Source organism: Diadema antillarum, unplaced genomic scaffold (assembly GCF_040938485.1).
Source record: "Diadema antillarum isolate AM-2024a unplaced genomic scaffold, OU_Dant_1.0 scf00000074, whole genome shotgun sequence".
NCBI lineage: Eukaryota > Metazoa > Echinodermata > Echinoidea > Diadematoida > Diadematidae > Diadema > Diadema antillarum.
Window position 1 is genome coordinate 2,727,573 of NW_027270963.1, and position 23,132 is coordinate 2,750,704.

Genomic DNA, 23,132 nt, shown 5'->3' on the forward strand with positions numbered 1-23,132 from the left:
AGGAGCATTACATTTATAGATGGCCCAGTACGTTGATTTTACGTGCTAGTAAAATCCATGTTTTATGGCCTTTCCGCAGCAACACTGGTGTGTTTGGCCAATGTCAAATACATATGTCAGGAGCGGGGGTTGTTATTTTTTTCTTCTTCTTCTTCTTTTCTCTGTCACCGGGGATTATTGGCATAGCTTGGTGTAAGCTGGAGGGTAAACCTACTGTGAGCTGAGTGAAACTAGGACCGGGGCAGAGTTTTCTAAGCAGTCAACAGCATTTTTGGCTGATATGAAGAAATTTGGTAGTGGAAGGCCCTTTAGCACAGGGCAACCGAAACTCATCATTTGGCAAGTGAAAGGGTGAAATCTTGCCTGTGAAAAATATGGGTCCCTTGCTTAAATGCCCATGTTGACACGGAAGAAATATTTTGTCATGCCCTGTTGTGTGGATGTTTAATTTCCTTGTAACATTTGTCGGTTGTTCAGAAATTGATTGTTTATCATCTATGGAAGACCCTCAACGATCACAGACTTGATTTTGAAAGTCATGAAAGTATAAGTTTCCTGTTAAATAAAAACACACAATTGTATGCAGTTGAATTGAAATTGGACTTTTATGTACATTTAATGGACGTACCGATCAAAGCAATTTTCAGGTTTCTGCATGATAGCCATCATTCAGCTTTTTGTGTAATTGTCGTGCCGTGGCAAAATGATGATATAGCCATTTAAACTTTCGTCAAGTCTCAGAAATCTCTAAACCTCAGATGGCTTCTTCACGGACAGTAGCGAGCACAGAGATACCTATTCATGAATCTGGATTCATGGAGACCATTTTATTCCAAAAGAATTCAAGAACGTAGTCGGATATTGTTAAACTATTGTTAAACTCTCTAATTAAATCAAATTAAATCTAATTAAATCAAAGCAGAGACTGAAGGTCATTACACTTTGCACAGCATGACACCTACTATTTAACATAATCATACAGATCAGATCGAGCAGACAAGTTTATTCATGGAGCGTAACAAAAAAAAGATAATAGTAAAAGTAGAAAAAAAAATGGAATAAGTAACCCTCCCATTTGTGATCAAAAGTCCAAGTTTTGTCAAGCCTATGTCATATCAAGCAAATGTGCATTTGATAGAGAACATTTGATTATGCATTTTACCTTATTCTTAGCAATACCGTAGTCATTTATGAAGAGTTATTAGAAAAGTAATAAGCAGTACCGGTATTTGTGGTTATGTTTGTAATTCTAATAGAAGTACCATGATAGTAGTAGTAGTAGTAGTAGTAGTAGTAGTAGTAGTAGTAGTAGTACTTAGTAGTAGTAGTAGTAGTACTTAGTAGTAGTAGTAGTACTTAGTAGTAGTAGTAGTAGTAGTAGTAGTAGTAGGAGAAGAAGTAGAAGTAGTAGTAGTAGTAGTAGGAGAAGTAGAAGTAGTAGTAGTAAGTATTACTATTATCAGCACTGGATATACATCTGCTTGAAATATGGAATTTGGAGTAGTTCATCAGACAGTGCGTGATTTGCAAGATTTCCCCACCTTTATAAGAGAGAGAAAAAAAAAACATCAGCGTTTGAATCTTCTTCAGTACTTGACATTTTTATAAAAACACAAATATACACTTGAAAACTATTCTGAAGTGTTTAGAAAATATTTTCTGTACCATAAATCTAGGGGCCATTTCCAGAAACTTAGCAAAGTTCATTCACACTGATGCGTGCACTGTGACTCATTGAGAATTGTGTGTTCATAAGGTCATCTACACAGTACAGGTCGTCTCATGTTCTTTGGATCTTGTACCAATCACTGTAATTTATCAAAACCCTGCAAACAGTATGATGAGATGTTTGGTTATTTGAATTAACAAATGGTTATCACCTATCAGGTTATTGACACCTGTTTCTTTTCTAATCATCTGCTCGTGTCAAAGGAATGTACTTTTGCCTATGAGATTGCAGAGAAAATATCTAAAGAGTGTTTGTTGACATAAAAAAATAATAATAAACACGTCTTTCCTCTGTATACGTGTTGAGATTCCATAATAACATTAGGCTGCAGGGTTAAAACCATATTGTTGTTAAACTGCCTATTTGATATTTCATTGTAAAACTTGAGTTTTGTACTATAGTTTCACCTAGATTAGCTGTTGAGATATTATGCAATCACTGACATCATCAAATTTACACCTAGACTTGAAAATGATATTCAAATTGATTTTGAAATACCACATGCTCATCACAGAACCTGTAGTGATACTTTATTGTGATGATACCATTGCTTTCCCCTGAACCCCCCCCCCCTTTTCCATTCATCATTAAAGACCTCTGGCCAATGTTCAGCTATTGTTTGATCAGCTGAGTGATAAATGCATGCATGGATGGGGGCTTCTGCTGTATGTGACACAGAGAACAAAGTGTGTCATTGTTTGAACAGACAATAATGTGGGGATACAGAGCCAACTGCGTTTGGGATGCGATAAAACGCCATCAATCAGTCCCGTGAAATTATCAATCTGTTTACCATCCCGATGCGTGAACATTTGCCTCGTTTGATGCATCCTCGTATGATTGACATCAAATTTACGTGTGGGTCGTAACAAACACTGCTACAAACTGGCGGATGACATCTTGGCATGAGCGTCAGAAGACTTTGTGCGACATACTTGGTAGATTATGTGTCGTGTGAAGGAACTGTTGAGCAAATTCATTCGGTGGCTCTGTATCATCTCTCAAAGATGAAGACATGCTCTCTGCCCACCTACATTATAATCAGTATATCTTTATTTATGAATTTCTGCTTTTAAACCCACAATTATCACAATTTTACTATCGTACAGCAAACATATTTCTTGTGGGGGACCAATAAAAGCCGATGAGGCCTGTTTGGGGGAAAAAAAAAAGCTTTCAAGAATTACAGTACTTTACCACAATGTTTGGTGTGAACTTTCTGATGTCAATCCCAAAGTCTGTTTCGTAAGAGTGTACAAGGAAGGATAGCGGAAAATCTAGAATTTGATGCTAACCCTCCAAGAAAAATGGAAAGGAAATAATGGGACATTAACAGTGGATTCAATAAAGATGCGTGAATATTTTTGTTGCCATTGTTTTGTCAGCTTTGCAAAACAGAATTGATGTTTTATCACCACCATGTTCCGGTTTGTTGAATATGGGAGATATCTGTATGGGAATCTGATACTTGAGGTGAATGCTGCAAATCAGTCTTCCATTTCTTAAAGGACAAGTTCACCTTCATAAACATAAGGATTGAGAGAATGCAGCAATATTAGTAGAACACATTAGTGAAAGTTTGAGGAAAATTGGACAATCGATGCAAAAGTTATGAATTTTTAAAATTTTTATGTTGGAACCGCTTAATGAGGAGACTACTATGGCTCATGATGTCATATGAGTACAACAGTATAAAGAAAATGTAAAGAAAATTCAACATATTTTCACTATTTTTCGCATAATAAAAGAGCACTTGACTTGCCTCTTTCTAAAGGCAATGGGAATGATATTACCCATAACATATGTCAATGACGAGTCAAGGGAATTAGTACTTTTTTCAAAAGATGAAATTTTGTGAAATTCTCTTTTTATTTTCCTTATATAGTTGTACGCATGTGACATCATACACTGCAGTAGTCTTCTCATCCTGCAGTGACTGCACAAAAAACTTCAAAAATTCATAACTTTTGAACGGATTGTCCGATTTTCCTCAAACTTTCAATGATGTGTTCTACAAATATTGCTACATTCTCTCAATCCTTATGTTAATGAAGGTGAACTTGTCCTTTAAGTGACATGGAAGTTAAAGTTCTCAGATCATCCATCCCTTCACATTTTGTGTATTTGCAAATGAGATTAATGCATTATTAAATCATGTTCCCATTGTGAAGCTTTCTTCTTCCTCGTCTTATGACACACTGAAGGATGTTTAAAGGTCATTCATAATGTGAAATGTCATTAAATATGGAATGTCTTTCACTGTGATGTTTGTTGCACATAAACGTCAATGTCTGTACTCTAGCAAACACATTTCTTCTTATGAGTCAAATGTCTTGCCTTTTTTTTTTTCCGGTCAAATAGAGATTTGTGACTTTGGTAATAAATAATTTACTGCCAGTTCCTATATGGCTCCATTCTCCGTCCATTTCCTCTTTTGAGAAGTTCTCCCCCATTAATGCCCAGACGCCCAGCCGTGGGATCGCGTCGGCGTTCTTTCCCACACGGCAAGGAGCCCCGTTTGCTCACTTATTGGACACATGCCGGGCTACCCAGCATCCCTTTTAAACTCTGGCCTGTCAATCACGGCTAGGGGTGACCAGACTGCCAATTTGCATAACACAACAGATCCTTTGCATATCAATGGGAGTGTTGAAATCAAAAGTGCCCTGTCTGGGCCATACTCAGTGTGAGAAGGAAAAAGGTGGGGGGGGGGAGGTGGGGGAATGGAAGGGCATTTGCAGAGCCTTTGACATCTCTCGGCTCATACCCTTTTTGGGCAGCATTCAAAATAGGCTCGAAGAACAATGGAGGTGAATGAAAAGCCGGTCAGACACACGCTGCTTGTTGGGAACGTTAACCCCTCATTTTCTGATATTTAAAATAGTTTGAATTCAAACGGAAACCTTGGGAACACATGAGCTGAGGAATACAGTAGGAAGGCACAGTTAATGTGCAAACTCTATGTCTGTATGTGTACTCTGCACTTGATAGAATGGTGCACACTTAAATGTGAATGTAGCATGAATTCATGTTGGGGATGCCCAGGAGCGTGCCACATATTCCTCTGACCTCCGTGAAGAGATTGAGGAAGATGCTCGGAATAATCCCCGCATTGGAATGCATAGATATCCCGTGCAAAGTTGATGACATTTTGATGAAGGAGTGAATGTGGGAGATCGAGAGAGAGAGAGAGAACTAACATGGAATCTCATTTTGAATTTGCTGTAGTAATCTTCTAAAGGAGGTAAAAAAAAATAATCTGAATGTGTGTGAAGACTTCCACAAAATTGCAACTGTGTCTTTACTCTTACTCCCCCCCCCCCCCATCCCCCTTTTTCCTCCTCATTGATAGCTGGATGTTGTACATAGGAGCAACAGGTGTCCTCCAAGTGGTGTGCCATTGATTTTCTTGGCTGCCTCTTTGGAGTTCTTTGAGTTCCTCAAACAATGTTGCTCCGCTGCATCACCTGGTAGCTCGCTCGGCGATCATTGTGCTGCTCGTAGCAACCACGTCACTCACCCGTCTCTCATCTCGTAGCACGTCAAAGAGATCGACCAAACCCCTGCGTGCGAATGAAAGAAAATAAGGAAAGGGCTTGTACACTACCCCAAATAATGCGCCATTTCGATTCATTTTCTTGTCTAAGTATACGTTAAATGTTCTTTTTTTTCTTACTCACTTTCTTTCTTCATCCAGCTCAGTCAAAATACAGAAAGAAAGAAAGAAAAATGAGAGACTGCAATACTTCTTACATCTCGCTGACTGTCAGCAGTTCTAATCCGATTCAACCTGAACACCTGTTCCGTAGCACGCCAAGAAAGACTGGCCGGAGCAGAAATGAAAATTGATAAAGTGAGGAAGAGAAGGAATTGATTGATGAGGACCACATTTTTATCATTAAATGAGCTGTTTCTTGAGATAAGAAATTGTATTACTGACTGCTATTTGGGGTTTGCTGTCTTTTGTTCCCCTCTCCGGCAAAGCAGGGCCACATGTGTTGAACAATATCAACCTGCATGTCATTCTACATTATGTTCAGATATTTTCGACTGGGTCACTTAAGTGTAGCATACCATAGCAATTACTTATTTTGTGGAATTTCTAGCAAATGTTTACAGCAACCACCATATTTTTCAAAATGGATAGCAATATTTATAGGTAAATCATCATTACTAATGCAGTGTGAGACAGAATGACAGCAGATACCATCTTCATGACTTTCTTGTGGTCGAGATTCGGAACTTAAACACCCGGATATGATGAAATGATTGTATTACGACACTCTTTGTCATGACTAGCACCGATTTTGTGCTCCTGAACTTTGTTCTCGTCTGTCATGCCAAGGTCACATGACCGCTTCAGTGGGTTCAGTGTGTGTTAGCATACCTTGAAGTCCCATATACCCCATTGCTTGTTGGCAGTGCTGGGTTGACGTCATTCAGGGGTCCATGTGATCCATTGTGACACCTATTGATGAGTAGAATGCCAATCCAAGTTCACTTCATTATTTGAGTCAGGTGAAATGACGCAAGAGGAACAGTATACGTTTCATTACTATCCCACAAAAGGAGAATGCTGTGGTATTTTGCAAAGTTTTGTGTTCTGGTGAAATAGTACCTATTGGTCACTATCACCTAAGCAACTTTGATTTGGTGATGATGTTATCCCTCGGAAAATTTCCTTTGGTCTGCGCTGAAATCTTGGCTAAGTTTCCTTTTTTATGAATTAGAATGAGGAAATTATATTCTGAGGATATATTACCTAAGTTATGTTTGATTATTCTTGACCTCTGATGATTTAGCAATGTTTGTTTTTTGCATACAAGGGATCCACAGTTGCTGAGATGTTGTCGCTTAAAATTTGTTTGATATCTTCATGAGACCAGGAAGAGAGTTGCTAGGTGATGACATTGTTACCTCATCCTTTTTTTCTCTGGGATTGACAGGAGTATCACTTTTGTTAGGTTGTGCACATTTCCTAACCTACGTTAGGCCAGCGTTACTGAAGATACTACCTTTCTCTGTGTAACTTTGCTCTTTGTATTGAAGTCAACCTGAAGTTGAATAGAACTTCTCTTTTAATGCTGTCTGTTTTGTCTTTCCTGGAAGATTGCTAGAGTCATATATATGTATATATATATATATATATATATATATATTTTAATCACATTCAGCAGAATCCACTATAACTCTCAGTTGCTTGGCAAACCTAGTGACCAAAGATCGTGAAACACAAGAACACTCATGACTCTGGAGGGTTCCTCCTCAGAGATGGGGAGGGGGAAGGGAGCATTGACCTTGTTCCAACCAACCAGAAGCGCTATCCCCCACTAAAAAACATTTGGCATCCCCACTAATATTCTATGTTCGCTGTTTACCGACTTGCACTGGACTTTGCTATATGTCACATTAAGCCTAATTTTTAAACCGAGCTATTGTGCATGTACGTGTATCACTGATCATTGTTTTTTTCTTGAAACATCATTCTATGAGGACAAATGGTCCTCAAAAAATTATCTGAGCTTGTCCAAATTCTGGCCAACTCTCCAGAACTCCAGAGTAAGTACATTCTCTCTGTTGTATTAGGGGGGCAGTGATGCATAGCATCGCCAGCTTGTTGGGGAAATTTTTTATACGGTAGAACTGGAAAGACTTGGTCCAGAGAAGACTGGCTCATTTGTTTTATACGAAAGGTGATTCATACCCAGATCTCTGACTTTTAGAGGGGAAAATGGGGGGGGGGGGGGGTGGGAGGTGAAGGGGATTTACTGGTTCACATCTCAATCCCAGTCAGGGTGGGGTACAGAGGTGCTCTCTCCTTGACCTTGCTTGTAGGAGAAATCACAGCACTCTGGGACTCATCTAAAACAGATTGATTGGTTATCGCTTCGGATCTACACGCATTCACTCTCCCTGTCAGGCTCGGGGTTGGGTGGAAATGTCTTGGGCGAGGGCTGCGTGCGCCAGCCGCAGACGCGAGGCGACTCCTTCAATTTGTTTGATAAATGTCGCCGTGCCCATTCCTGGATGCTGCAAATTGGCCACTGCGCAACACAGCGATACTAGTGTAGTCCCATCTATTCCAATATGCGCGGGTAGGGCCCAACCGGAGGGAAGGCGTATATGCTGGGATGTCGGATTATCCTCCTAATGAATGGACATTTTCCCTGACTAGCTATGTCAAGTTCATAATATTGAAATCAAACCATATGTATATGCTCCTCGTGGCATCGTAGGACTGACATTTCATTGGAGCGGCAATTGCGATCGCCCGCATTTCTGCGGGCCCGGCGTTATTTCATCACCGGCACTGCTATTATTAACCCTTGGTTGTATGCATCGCCAATTGCAGCTCCCATCTGAAAGAGATTTTTTTTTTTTCCATCCTCCCTTTCGTCCCCTGCATCAGCCGACCTCACGGTGCACTTTTGTTCGTGTGCAGTAGAGGATGGTGGCAGTGTTTGCATGGGAGAGTGTGCAGTTAATATTCTTTTGTGCGTGTGTGTGTGTGTATGGGGTATCCCATAAGCTGTATACACACACTAATGTGCTGTTTGTCTTTGGGCATACAGTAAAACATATTGTTTTTATTGGTTGTACTTGGTTACAATCCTATCCATCTCGTCTATTTCTCTTTAGTCATTGTTTCATATGATGTATACCCTTGTAGATGGTGGGATATTTAGGCTCATTGTTCACGTGAATTGTGGATGGATACAGGTATTTGATATCTAAGTGTTCATTTGCTAAAATTTGCAATCTATGATAAATGTTTTCCAGTTGGTGGATATGGACGATTTCAGTATGAACAGTGGTTGCACAGTATACATATAGAGATCATTTGCTTTGTAAATGGAAAGATATAAATAGAAAAACAGAACAAAGAATGTACATAATAGTATGTACTCATTTCATTACTCTTACATGTGTGCAATGTATTCATACATACTACAAACCACTTAACATGATAGAATTAATTCTTGGTGGTAATCCATAGAAGAAGGAAACCTCAAATTTTGGTCACTATGATGTTGAGGTGCCACAGTCTCTCTATTTACAATATCAAGTGGGAGTCTAGTTCCTAACAATTTAATCATATCGGGGGGGGGGGGGGGGGGGGGGGATGTTAAGGATTGAGGCAGAAGAAGAAATCTATGACAATCAATGTGCAATTCAACCAAACTATTCTAATTCTCCAGCAACTCAAATTAGTTCTTGTTTTGCAGGGGAGCGGGGGCATCCTGATGACATTTCAAATTCAACGTTTCTGCATGACATACAGAGCATAAACCGAAATGGGTTACAAAAAAAAAAAAAAATTGATTCCAGTCGTAGGATGCCTCATTCGGGGGCAGCGGGCGGCAGAGGAACGTCGGCGTGCGTCAGTGCATGATGCGAGCGGCTCCACCGCTGAGCTGCTTCTTTTGTGCATCGCCCCAAAAAGACAATGTGTCCATTTACGTTTTGGGGCTGGTCGTTGTCATAGTGCAGTGGAACATGTCACGCATCCCTCCAATCATTTCAATGTCAATATTTTTGTACGGGAAATTGTTCCATGAAATCGTGTAGAAATTATAGCAGGTGATGATTGTAGCAGGTGGAAAAAGCCCCGCCCGCTGCACTTATCACCACCAATCCCCCACCCCCACCCCCTTTCTGCTAGCATTGGTGGATCAGTTTCAGACTAGGCACCTTCTCCCATATCCCTTACAGACAATTTACACCTTCCTGTTGTACTTTATAATGACACAACTTCAGCTCTCCAAGATGTGCTGGTAGGGTATTGAATTTGAATAAAGGCAGTGGCATTAATAAAAATCTGGCAGAACTCGGGGGTAAAGTGTACAAGAGTTATGACTGTTAAAGTTGCTTTGAACTAGACATTGTTTTGTCTTATTGGAAAAAGCCACATTAGTCCATAATATTCTCCAAATCCATTTTTTCCCCTGAATATAAGCAGGACTTCAACAATTTCTTGTGATACCCAAGTTGTGTTCAAAAACCTTACGTCTAATGTCTCATGTGCCATAATGTTTTGAGATGCTCCTTTGCAAGAAAGAGTGGAATAATCTGCATGTTTAATTTCAAAACATTTCATGCCACATTTAACGAGTAATATGCAAGCAAAATCCCAGCATCTCAGGCTGATCTGCTGACATTTGAATTGTCACAATTTCCTTGTTAGTCCGATTCCCTTCAATTTGCTACCGTTTAAATGTTCATCAAATGAAATCATGCTTCAGGCATGATTTCTCCCTTACTGTTTTTATGATAGTTACATGGAAGCAGGTTTATAGATGGATGTAACATTGAATATTTAATTGTAAGGATTCCTTTTTTTAGCACATCCTCGAATCTTTTCCCAACCCCTACCCCCTTCCCACTACCAGCTGATTTCATGCTTATGAAACCCAGCCTGTAACCACAATCTTCTCACCTTCTGAGAATGCTGGTATTCTGGAAGAGGCCAGCAAATCTTGCTCCTTTTGAACTGTTGGGGGTCAATAACCTCGTAAGTGTGAGACTCCCAATCTCCTTGAAGGAAGAAAGGAAGAAGAAGAAGAAAAAAAAATGGTCTAGGCTTGAGGGGGGAAAGTATTTTGAAAGGGAACAATAAACCTGAGCAACACTGCATGAAAAGAAGCTTTCCGCTGGGAAGAAAAGTTCTGCCAGTTTGCTTTTGATGTTTGAGGAGCCAGAGACAGTTCACATCGGGAAATGTAGGAACCCCTCGTCCCGTGGACAGCAATTTTGAAAAAAAAAAAACGTTCAAACAGATACTGAAGCGTTATAAAATCAACAAAATGGCATAAATATTAGAACTCGTACATTGTATTGTTTGGGTTTGATTGAAATAGGATTGTGTGTGAATAAATGGTGCTAAGAAAAAGCATCTGAAAATGCCAAGTAGAAGGAAGATTGTAAGCAAAATCATCACAACAGTCAGTTTCCTCTCAAGATTAAATAGAATATGTTGTCAAACATCAAACTGATATATGAAAATAAGCATGTCAAGTTTCAGAAGGATAAAAGATGAGCAAAAATACTTCCTCTAGAAAAAAACAACAAAAAAAAAAAAACAGCTGAACTTGTCAAACTGTGAGAGGGAAGAACTACCTTTGGGGCAAAGTCCCAACCTGCATTTTGGGATCGGATAGCAGTGGGGTTCATCTCATTACTAAAAATGATATGCAATTTGATATCATCATCACGGTGTGGATAACTTACAACAAGAAGAGTCTGGCAGCTAGGCTAGGATAGAGAAAAAGAAAGTGCAAACAAGCAAGCAAGTAGGAGCAAGGGTGAGACGTGTCTTGAAGATTTGCTCCTTGTTCCAGCAGTGATGTATGGGAGACAGCTGCTTAAAACGTTTGGCATTTCCTGGCAGAATTTCTCAAAAGGGGGAAATGAGGAGTCTCTGGTGAGTCAAAGATGATTGTTAGGAGCAGGGTTCTGGACCCCATTTGCATAGATGCCTCAGTCAATTGGCATAATGCTAACAGAACACAGTGAAATATTTAACTTTGTTAACCTTGGACTGGATTACAAGACTGGTATCTCAGTAGAAAACAAAAAGCAAACAAAAAACTTTTTGTGCAAATCATGTGGGAAGAATAAACTCCAGGGATATGCTTTGCCCACTTTGCCAAAGAACTTGTTCCAGACTATATATTTTGGGACTGTGAACACATCTTCAGTTCATATGTAATGGCTTTTAGACATCTTAGGCGGTGCCATATCATTGCTTCGGCATCGTCTTAACAGTGCACCATTTCTAAATTTCGCGTATCAATCTTAAAACATCTAAAACCATAATCATAAACCAACAAAGATGCTTATACACACTCACACACATACACAAGCAAACACATGTAACGAAACAAAACAAAACAAAATTGCTCGTGAACAACAACAAACAAAAAATGCCTGTAACAGGACGACTTCCATTTTCTGGTGGATGCAACAGTTACCGCTTCCTTTGGCCAATTTGAGGGTAATGAAATGTCGGCGCAACACAGGCACAAAATCGCTGCTCTTTCTGTGAATTCTGCTTTTCATCTCGAAAAGAACAAGAGCAGCCCAAAAGATAATACTCTTTTGCTTTTGACATTTAACGCTAATGAGTAGGGGAGATATAGAGAAGACTACAAAGGGAAAGCCTGCAAAGAGGAAAGGGCTTGCCTGATCAGATCAAAACTTTTTAGTGGCAGCTGGACATAGCCGACTGAAGATTGCACTTCGTCCCTTTTTGAGCATCCGAGCAGATCTGTATTTGTTTGTTTTCTTTGTCTAATTCTTTCTCCTTTTTTTTTAAAACTGCGCATATGGCCATATTCCTCGGTCTGACTGTAAGGGAAAGTAGGAGAGGGGCAAGAGGCGGCCCTTGTATGTGTAGTGGCCATGTGGAGGGCAGTTTGAGGTTTGGCCATCGCTTTGTGAGAGAGGATGTAGAGTTCACAGGTGTTTGAGGGCTGGAGAGAAGTGAATTAGTCCATTTGTAAGTTGAGCAATGCGGGGGACGAGAGAGGATTCTGTGCTGCTTCAGTTTGTTGTCACATTCTCCGATACGGTGATCACATTTCGTTCTTAGCTTCTCTAGGACCAGTCAAAGCATCACCCGTTGTCTTCTGTCTGAGAGAACTTGCCGTAGAAATCATTCTTGTGTTAAGATATTTTGTATTCTCAAAGTTGGTAGAATTGTTTGAGGTCAACTGGAAGTTGATCGTACGTGTACTTTCGTACAAATCATATGATATTAGACGATGCAGAGCAATGCCTTTGAAAATGATGGAGTTTAACTGTAGAGATACATGTATGTGCGAGTATTGTGACAAGTTCATGTCCCTTTAACCATTTTGCACTTTCTCCCTCTTGCCTTTTCTATCCATCTCTTTCTGTTTCTCTGTCCGTCTGTCTGTCTCTCTTCTTTTGCTTTAGGGCCAGAAGATGCCGGTTCTGCACCCAGCAGGAGCGTATCCACCCTCCCTAGCCCATCTCATGATGTACAACCAGGAGCACTATCCTCCGGGCACACCCTCACCGCATCTCAGAGGAGTGGAGGTGGACTCAAAGACAGGTTTGTACAGAGTAGAATGATGGATCGGGGTTAATATTTAAGACCCCGGTACAGTGGGGATACCCTGGAGTGAGAAGGCTTGCCCCGGTACGGATATATTCACGAATCCCCTTAACGAATCGTGTACAGCTTTGTCACTGATCTGTGTGTAAGTACACACACAACCACAGAATCTTGACCAGAGTTGACCGTTACCGATGAGTGTATGCTCCAATGCACTTATTTGCTGACCGTTGCTATACGTGCGTTTCTACTGTACCCCTGTGGGCAGGGAATGAGCTGGGCCACCCATGAATCCACACGCTGCTGGGTCTTTAAAGGACAAGTTCACCTTCATAAACATAAGGATTGAGAGAATGCAACAATATTAGTAGAACACATCAGTGAAAGTTTGAGGAAAATTGGACAATCGATGCAAAAGTTATGAATTTTTAAAATTTCTGTTTTGGAACCGCTGGATGAGGAGACGTACTACAGCTTGTGAGTCATATGCGTACAACAGTATAAAGAAAATATAAAGAAAATTCAACATATTTTCACTTTTTTCGCATAATAAAAGAGCACTTGACTTGCCTCTTTCTAAAGGCAGGGGGAATAATATTACCCATAACATTTGTCGGTAACGAGTCGGGGGAATGTGTACTTTTTTCATAAGATGAAATTTTGTGAAATTCTCTTTATATTTTCCTTATATTGTTGTACGCATGTGACATCTAAGTTTTTCACACACTGCAGTAGTCTTCTCATCCAGCGGTTACTGCACAAAAACTTCAAAAATTCATAACTTTTGAACGGATTGTCCGATTTTCCTCAAACTTTCAATGATGTGTTCTACTAATATTGCTACATTCTCTCAATCCTTATGTTTATGAAGGTGAACTTGTCCTTTGACCTGTTAAGAATGAGTCCCGAGTATACTCGGGCAGGTGTCTATGGGAAATGTGTGTTGTAGCAAAATCAGTCCGTCCTCAGTGGGTTAAGGTATCTTCGGAAAGACTGGATGGACAGATGCTAATCACGATGGGCACATTGCATTTCCCCTCACACTGGTCATCTTCAAATGTAGCTAGCTTCAAGACAACTTCTGTCCCTTTCACATCAAATGCCATGTTACTCAAGATTTCAGTAAGAGCCTCTTTTTTTTTTCTTTTCCTTCCAGCTTCCACTCTATTGTAATACCAAGGCCGCTAGAGATATGATGATACTGTTAATGATAACATGGAGTTTGCATAGTTGCAAACTAGTATGCTTTTAGAGTAGGTAGTGTAATTCTTTTTCATCAAAACTAAGTTAATTGTTTTTTTCCAATAAAAAATATTTGTGATGAAATTTGACTAAAGCGTACTTTTTTTCCACAATTTTCTTGTTATCTAAAGCAAGAAATAATTTCTGATTCCGGTTTTTGTTTTTAATTGTGTATCTGTACGTTCGATGTACAAAGGTTGACAACCCTATGAGAAGACGAGATACCTGTTTTTTTTTAGTTATTTTTGTTCATGAAGGTTTTGTATAAAGTCTTACGTAGCTCTCCTTTATAAAAGTGTTGTGTTTTGTAACAGATCTTTCACAGAAAACAAATGTTAACAGTTTTGTATGATTCTCTGAAAACTTGATAATTCCATGGCTGGTATTCTCATCATTGTGTATATTGCCAGACTTACGGTGCCCAAATCTATAACTGGAAGAGAAAGTGGTTGGCGAAATGTTGCAGGTATGCCACGGAAAAAGGGTACCGAGGCAATTGCCTTATGCTAACTCCTTTCTGTTTGAAATAGTATTGTGCTCTGCATCCATGCATTAATTTCCCCTCTAATGCGAGGAATATGGAGGAATGTTTTATGCATTTGTTTTCCTTCGCACGATGTATGAATTTGAAATCTGCTGCCAACCGTCCTGAATTTGCAGTAACCTGTATCATTGCACTATGAAGAGCTGAAAGTGAAGAGGGGTAAAGGTGGTGTATGATTCGATGCAAGAAGGCAGGGTGGGGAGGGGGGGGGAAGAAAGATAATTACATATTTATAAATGCCAGTGGGATATGCGGTGCTGAAAGTCATTAGGACCACAAGGTCTTGGCTCATTAATTCCACCTTCTCCACGATAAATTCCTACTTGTGTGTCTCTGTCAACTGCAGGGATCTTGCGGAGAAGTCACACGGATATCTCGCCGTATCACCCGCTGTCTCCCAGCTCGCTGAGTTCGCATCCGTTGGAGGTCTACAACATGCCGTGGTAATTATTCAAACTTGTCTTGTGCCATGTGTCAGAGTAAAGAAACATTTTTCTCCTTTTTTTCCAGAAATTTGTGGCACCAAAACCTGTGCTACATTCCTAAAGGTATAAGAAATTGATGGAATTAAAAGAAAGGGTAATGGATTCAGGAAAATCACAGTATAGTAAAACTAGCTGATTTTTTTTTTTTCCAGAAGGTACAAGAACCGTAGAACCACTTCCCATATTACACCAAATAAAAGGCATTTCTCTTTGGTGTTTATATTTTTATTCTTTACATAATGTACATATGTATCATGAGTGACGTGATCCCTCCATTCCATCTTATGTCGTGCCAAGGAGTCGTTGCCCACTATTCAGTCTACCACTAGGCTGCCTTCGTCTGACCCTTTTCACTCACCCCCCCCCCCCCTTCATTTTGTTTTACAATAACACAAGTCTTGCCCAGGACTACCAACTCTTTTATAATTGTATCCTGCTGAAGCTCTTGCTCACCCTTCTCCCTGTCTGGTTGAAACCCCGTCTCCCAGATCACCCCCTCCCCACCCTTACCCCCTTCCTCCATCCCTTCTCTCCCTCTTTCCACGTGAGGCCGGTGAGCCTGATTGCCCTTCACCACGGTGCGTGATGCGTGGCCAGCGAAGCGCGGCAGCCCCTTCCACGACTGGTCAGAAAACTGGCACAGCCCATCACTCAAAGGAGCCCTCGCGCCAGCCATGTGCGAAATTCGGATTACACACACTTCACACGCACCGTCTTATGGCTCTTCTCCACCGCATCTTTCCACCGCTATCTCTCGCTATCGTGTGCCTTCTTCCAACCACTCTTTCAATTTTTTTTTTCTCGAGGATCTCTTTGTGTCATTGTCTCTTTCCCTCTCCTAATCTGCATCTTTATTAAGCAAGAAAAACAGAAAGAATAATTCTATCACTGAAGCAAAGTTATCTGCACTAGTTCTTTTTTATGAGTAAGCCTATTTCTCCTACGCGTGGGTAATGTTTTGGCTGTGATATCCCCTTCTTGCTATGCATTCAAATGTGTCTCTGATACAGAGAGAGCGGCACCAAATTTTGAAAGAGGAATGCACGCGTGCACTACTTCTTTCGGTGAACATCATAGGGCACTCGACAAAGATCATATTTATGCAAAGCTGCTTTCATCTGTAACAAGTGGATTTTTTGTGAAATGTTGAATACTGATTTAATGCTTTCCAATTTCGAGCCTTGCTCTTGAACCGTCCCACTTGTCTAACTCTGTGTGCAGTTCTTATATTCTTTAATGTCATCTGTGAGTTTTCATTTTAATACATGTGTGCCTTACCCTTTTGTACTTCAACTTTATCTTTTCTGTCTCTGGGGTATGATCTTTCCTAATGCCGTCCCTGCCTTGAGATGCAGCGATATGCTTTGTCTTCTACTCTTGCTGGATTGCAACTTCTGTGTTTCTTTTTGTCTTCCTTTACTCGCTGTTGTCTTTTGAACACTTTCTGTGTTTGGGGAGATGAGAGGTCCATGTGAGATGAGTATCAGAGAAACAGTGGCGAAAGGCGCGCTTGCTGCTGCCCTCTGTTAGTGGCTCGCTCGGCGCTGACGCTAATCCGCAGCCGCCTGATGAGTCCTGCGATTTCACGGCTGTTTGCTGCAGCCGGCACCTCCTGTAGTTTTCAATCATGATCGTCGGTGCGATCGTCAACCTCTTGCCACGGCAGCACACTTTCCAGGAGTATTAACGAACATTAACGGGGGGATGTGTACTTTTTCGCTGACGTGGAAATAATAGTAATAAAAGATAAACTGAGGGGAAGAGAAAAAAAAGGGGGGCATTGAAATTTTCTCAGCATGGCTGTGATAATGTTATGGTTCTTTTCCAGCGGAAGAAACAGGGCAGGGCGTAATGTGAAGTGGCAGGCCCTGATTATTGGTAGTGCCCAGCCCTGTGAATGGGACGGACCGGGGATATAGATGGATGGGTGGATCGATGCTAATAAGGTGAGGTGTGTGGTGCATTCTGGTGAGGAAAGGCAAAAATCACTGCAATGTCTTGACAATTCAGTAGGGAAAGAGAAAGTGTTGGATACAAATAAAGAGTTACTTCTGGGTAACAGGGAAATGAAAGAATTTTTTGTGGGTGTGTCAGTGTAGTTTATATTCCAGTTGTATTCTGAATTTCATAATGGTTCTTTTGATGCTCCAATGGTGGAGCGGATGCCAGAAAATCTCAAATTTTCTGCAGACTAGTAACTCTTTCTTCCATTTGATGGATTATGGCATATAGATTTTTTTAAAAAGTATGACTAGTGACTGGTGCATCTACATTGTATGTTCTAATGTTTATTGATGTTATCTCCCTGTGAATCACTTTCACCTCTTCCAGGCAAGGTCAGCCCTTCTACCCTCTGACCAGCAGTGCCCTGCGGTCCCCGTACCCTCCGAGCCTGGCCGCCAGCCCCGCCAGCATGGCCCGGCTGGGCCCCTCGCCCATCAGCTCCGGGCCCGTGCCCATGGGCAGCCTGCCGCACTCCCTCATGAACCCCATCGGATCCTCGCAGCAGCACGACGCACAGCAGCAGAGCAACGACAGGTGAGCCCGCAGCAGGGGGAGAAAAGTTGTCTTGTGGGAGAGGAGTGAAGGGTGGTGTAAAGCATCGCCTTAGTGTCTTGGGCTCCTACCCTTTGGCACCACACCACTTTTGATTCTATGTGGTTTCCTCATGCAATGCATTCTTTACCAAAAACAACAGAACAAACCAAACTACAATCATGTTTTTCCCCCTTTTTTACAGTTTCCATAGTCATGTCTCACATCAACATTTACTGTTGATGCAAGATTTTGCTAATGGTTTAGTTTTGAAGATCTGCATGATGTTGCAATCCATGACCTCTTATTTTCATACAGTCACTCCATTTAATCAGTTTGCTTTTATAATTTTTTGACAGTTCCCTGAAAGGAATATCAAACTACAACATTACAAAAAAAATAAGTTAAGAATATTTTTTTTTTTTAAACATAGTGGTGACTGATTTTAAAATAAATGCCCAATTATGCTGTCTGAGCTGTGCATATTCAAAAGGTTGATCAAACACTCAAGCATAAAAAAAAAGGTTTTGAAAGCTATGGTGTCACTATTAGAATACATATTATCATGGTAGTATTATGTCTACGTTAAACGTTATGGTTTACGTTAAAACTACTTTATATGTTTGTAGGAAAAAGACTGGTTTTCTCCTTTTTTGAAGCATTTAGCATTCATTTTCAGCCTAACTGTCTGACATGTACAACTGTCCACCTCACATTTTTCAAACTGGAAACGATGTAGATTGTATCTTTTCATTTTAAATACTTGCACTGTGTTAGTGTCATTGGGTTCAATCTTTTCTTCTCTTTTTTTTTTTGGGTGGGGGGGGGGGGGTAAGAGGAGAGGAGAAACTTCCTTGAAATAATGGCAAATCATTGCATTTTTGTTCTCAATTATGTGGATGAGCCAGTCAGATGGCAGTTTCTCTCAAAATACTCTCGCTTGCGATACCAAGTGGGAGCTCATACTGACTCTGCTCTGGTGAGGATTGCAAGTTACAGAGTTTGGATGCATGATGGATTAGAATCTGATTTGCAATTTGAGTTGATGGAAGAAAGAGTGACCTTTATGCGATTCCGATCAACACCAATCCACTTTGGAAAAACCTCATCCCCATAAAGTCCCCGAGTATCGACAATTGTAAAATGATTACCGTTAATTGAAAGACTTGGGCTAGCAAAGCCGATCGCCGGGACAGCCTTGTAGTGCCCATTCTCAGGAGCTGATTCGCGGGGAATTGTTACCAGTTGTCGCTATCAAGTTACGGCTAATGCGGAGTTGATATGGTGGCGTAACCAATCGTACAGGGTATAACGGAAACAAATCAAACATCGGACTGAAAAGTAATACCCCCATTTATGCGGTTGACAGTGTCTGTTGGGTAGAACAAGAAAAAGGAAAAAAGAAACGATAGAGGGTGAGGGACACTTCCCATCTATTTGCCCTGGGAGGTAGTTGGGCTTGGCAAGGGGGCGGTCGGTAGAAGAAGAAAAAAAAAAATTACATTGCCATCTGAATGAGTTCTCAGTGCATGATTTATCAGCAGCGTGATTACAGGTGGATTGAAGGGGGGAAATCCAATTCATTAGGTGACAATTGCATGGCCGGGGCCCCCAGCACAGAGACACGGCCAGCCTGTCACATGGTTTACCTCGGGATTCATTGATAGGCGACAGGAGTGGGGCCAAAACGGTTTCACATTTGTCGTTTCCTCTACTCTTCTGAAGAACCAATGTAGACTTTAAAACGCATCGAGTCTGACTCGACTGAAATGACCCTGCTCCGAGAATGGCCGTAATGAGGTGGTTGTTGGCATGGCAACAGGAATTAATCGCTCGGTGTGAAAGCAGTCATCCCTCAAAAAATTTGATATATTATCACATTCATACATCACACTGAGTTGCACCATGTGAGAGAGCAAAATTTAACATGTTCACGTTCATACATCTTAAAAGGTATGCCATGTTTGACGTTAATTGTTACCGTCTTGACTTAAAGGGGCATTCCAGACGATTTTCATAATTTCACATTATGTAGTACATAAATCGACAGCTCCGTGTATAGATTCGTGGAATTTATGGTGGTTCTTGAGCAGAGAAACAAATTAACTGAAAATCTTAAACAAATTACACTGAACAGTGTTGATGACATCAGAGCCTCACATATTTCAGAAATGTAGCAGTGGAATTTCATTACAATACCGCTTGCTCAACAAGTTCACCTGTGAAGAATCTATGCATGCCTTCTTCTTTTGTTCTGCTTCCTTGAGCCCCAACTTATGCATTCTTATGGTGAGGCTGCCATGTCATCATCCTTGTTCATTTCAATTCGTTATAGATTTTGAAAACATTCTCATTCCTCATCCCAATCACTATAAATTCTGAAACTCTGTACTCAGTTTAACTAATTTATAGTTGTTCAAATGTAAAAGTCTGAAAATCGTCCGGAGGTCCCCTTTAATGGATTTTGGGAACATGGGTGAGATACTGTTTGCATCATAATGCTTCCCACACCTCTCTAACTTTGAGATACATTTTTTTTTAGATAATCAAAGCACACCATACCACTAGATGATAGCTTGACTCCCTTTTTTGAGCAGTGTAGCATTACAGACCAGAGAGGGTGGCATTTTGAAGTTCGACCAAAAGAAAAACAGCAGCTCCAATTATGACAGCCTTTCCTAAAAAACAAACAACCACAAAACAACCAACAACCCACTTTATTTGTATTTCACTAATCATGATTTGAATCATAAGATAGTGACTATGCATTTTTCTTGCTGTTGATATGGTTACACTTTTTAGGAGTAGTCTGTCCAAAAGGACTTCACACATTGTCATTCAAGGGAAAGGTTTTTTCTGTAACTTTAAAAAAATCCCCCCAAAACATTGATTTGTGCTTCTGCATGAATAACAAGAGAAGAGTATCTTGCAACAGATTTTTTCTTGTTTTCATTTTCGTGTATCATTAGACCAAAGTGGTGATGAGAACGGTGGAAACTATGTTCTTTATTTGTGACAATATAATGTTCATTGAGACATTATTGCATGATTTACGGGTTATAGATGCAATAAGGGATATCAACAAATTGCATCAAAGCTTTGAAAGTTGCCGAATCAGACTTACTATGGATTTCCTGACAAACTTTTAATGAAAATTTAAACTCTTTGCATATATGCTCTGTGAGTGTGGATATGTACACAAGTGTCTAAGCTGTTCTCAGAGCATTAACCCCCTCGCTCTCTCATCTTATCCTGCAGGCATCAAAAGGAGAAGGAGAAGAAGATGGCAAGTGAAGCTAGCAAGAAGCAGCAGCACATCAAAAAGCCTCTCAATGCCTTCATGCTCTACATGAAGGAGATGCGGGCCAGCGTCGTCAAGGAGTGTACCTTAAAGGAGAGTGCTGCCATCAACCAGATCCTGGGCAGGAGGGTGAGTAAAAACCAAGGGTGTGACCGCGTCCACTTGAGCAAGATTGTAGGCCAGAGGGTCGGTGACGAGGGCTGGCCATGCAGACTACATTTAATCCAGATCCTTGACAAGAGAATGAACAACACCCACCTGGGGAAAAGGAGAGTTTGATCCCACCGATTTAACCAGATTCTGGGATGGAGAATGAGGTTAGGGTTCCGATCATGCCCTTGATACCAAAACCTGTGTTGGGGAGTCAGGAAAGGATTGTGACCACGCCCCATGAAACAGATCCTCTGCTGGAGGTTAAGTGAAAGGGTTGACTACACCCACTTCAACAATATCCTGGGTCAGAGGTGGAGTAATATGTTTTGAATATGTAACACTCTAGCAGGTCTTTGGTTGAAGGGTTAGTGCAGAAGGTTGACCATGCTTTCTCAACCAGGCCCTGGGCAGGAGAGTGAGTAAGATGTGATCACGAGTACTGGACCGACGGTAGGAAATGAAGGTTGACCACTTGAAATATCACCCTGACTTGGAGGGTGAGCCATGGTCTCAACTTAACAGAGAATATTGGCAATGCTCACTGGAATATCTTATACCAAGCTCTCAACTTAACAACAGACTTTCTCGATTTCTAAGACACATATTAATTCAAAGAATATACCTAGTCCTGTTAGCTTGCCTGCCTGTTAATTCCTAGATTTATGTACATATGATTGATTACTCAATCTAAGCTCTAATCTCAACATTTGTGTCGTGATTACCATGCTAACCACTAATCTTTATGACTCCTGTTTTCCCCCACCAGTGGCACGCCTTGTCCCGCGAGGAACAGGCCAAGTACTACGAGCTGGCCCGCAAGGAGAGGCAGCTACACATGCAGCTCTATCCGGGCTGGAGCGCCCGCGACAACTACGCAATACACGGCAAGAAGAAGAAGAAGAAGCGGGACAAAACGCAGGGCGAGAATTCAGGTACGCCCTCGGCACAAGGGCAATACTGTGGAAGTGCCATCTGTATTTGTGAGTGAGTGTTTGGTCAGCCTGTAGAAGTTGGGCATGCCAATAGCTGGTAGTCACCATCTTGACTGGGTGTCTGCTCGAGTTTTGTGTGGGGAGGGTAGTGCTGTCAGTTGTGACCGAGTGAATGTGGTGTCAGTCTGTTCCTTTACTAAAATGATGACAGTGACAGTGTAGATTGTTACTATCTCATAGAGTGAGCTATTAGTTTGCATTCATCATACAGCATTAGCAAAAAAGAAAGGAAAAAAAAAAAGCATAACCGTGCAGTGCAATCAATCAAATCATGCATTTGGGACTGGACTCTTTGATAAATATCCTCCTCACTGTATGTGTGAGTCATCATAGCTATCTTTGTGGGCCTGAGCATAAAATGAGAGAGAAAAGAAAAACCAAACTGGCGAAGTAAGAAATAACCCTGTTCAAATCTTTCAAGGTGTAGTGGGCAGTATCTGGTATTTCAAAACGTATTTTAATGCCAGTTACTACCACAACATATATGTTTTCTACAAAAACCCCTCAAAATCACCGACACTCTTTCGCATCACAGAATCGGTCTTTGGAATAATATATGGAACTGCGGTGAAATGTAGAATCAATTCTTGATGCGCATACGTGTATATTGACATTGAAATGTTTGTTTGTTTGTTTTTGATCTCCCTTCTCAAACTGTGTTGGATCAGGCGAGCCATCAACTCCCAAGAAGTGTCGGGCCAGATTTGGTGTTGACCAGCAGGAATTCTGGTGTAAGCCCTGCAGGTGAGATATCTTGATTGTACAGTTCTTTTGAAGGGCAATTTGCCAATCAGTTACATACAAATTTCGTTTTTAACTCGTGGTGCAAACCAATGGAGATATTTAAGGTGTGGTCCTGATGTAAATATAGTGATATTAGGTATGTAGAGATATTCACAACTTTCAGTTTTAAAGGTATAAATCAGCTGCATTTGTACATGAAATTAAGCGGCATTTAAGCAGTTCTGCAGTACAGACTGAAAAGGCATTCATTATGTGATATTTAGCAGTTTGCACGAATGCTCTGAGTTAAATGTGGGCTATCATTTTAATATCTTGTGACTAAACAAT

The 23,132-nt window shown here is 40.8% G+C and overlaps 1 protein-coding gene across 1 annotated transcript in view; it reads left to right on the forward strand.

Annotated features, from left to right (window-relative positions):
• The window catches only part of LOC139717311 (transcription factor 7-like 2), a 143,872-nt gene that overhangs the window by 119,755 nt on the left and 985 nt on the right, over positions 1-23,132 (forward strand). The window contains exons 5-10 of the mRNA XM_071628802.1: positions 12,668-12,806; positions 14,942-15,038; positions 17,412-17,618; positions 20,874-21,045; positions 21,836-22,001; positions 22,730-22,805. Coding sequence (XP_071484903.1) covers positions 12,668-12,806; positions 14,942-15,038; positions 17,412-17,618; positions 20,874-21,045; positions 21,836-22,001; positions 22,730-22,805 — 857 coding nt within the window. The remainder of the gene's footprint in view (positions 1-12,667; positions 12,807-14,941; positions 15,039-17,411; positions 17,619-20,873; positions 21,046-21,835; positions 22,002-22,729; positions 22,806-23,132) is intronic.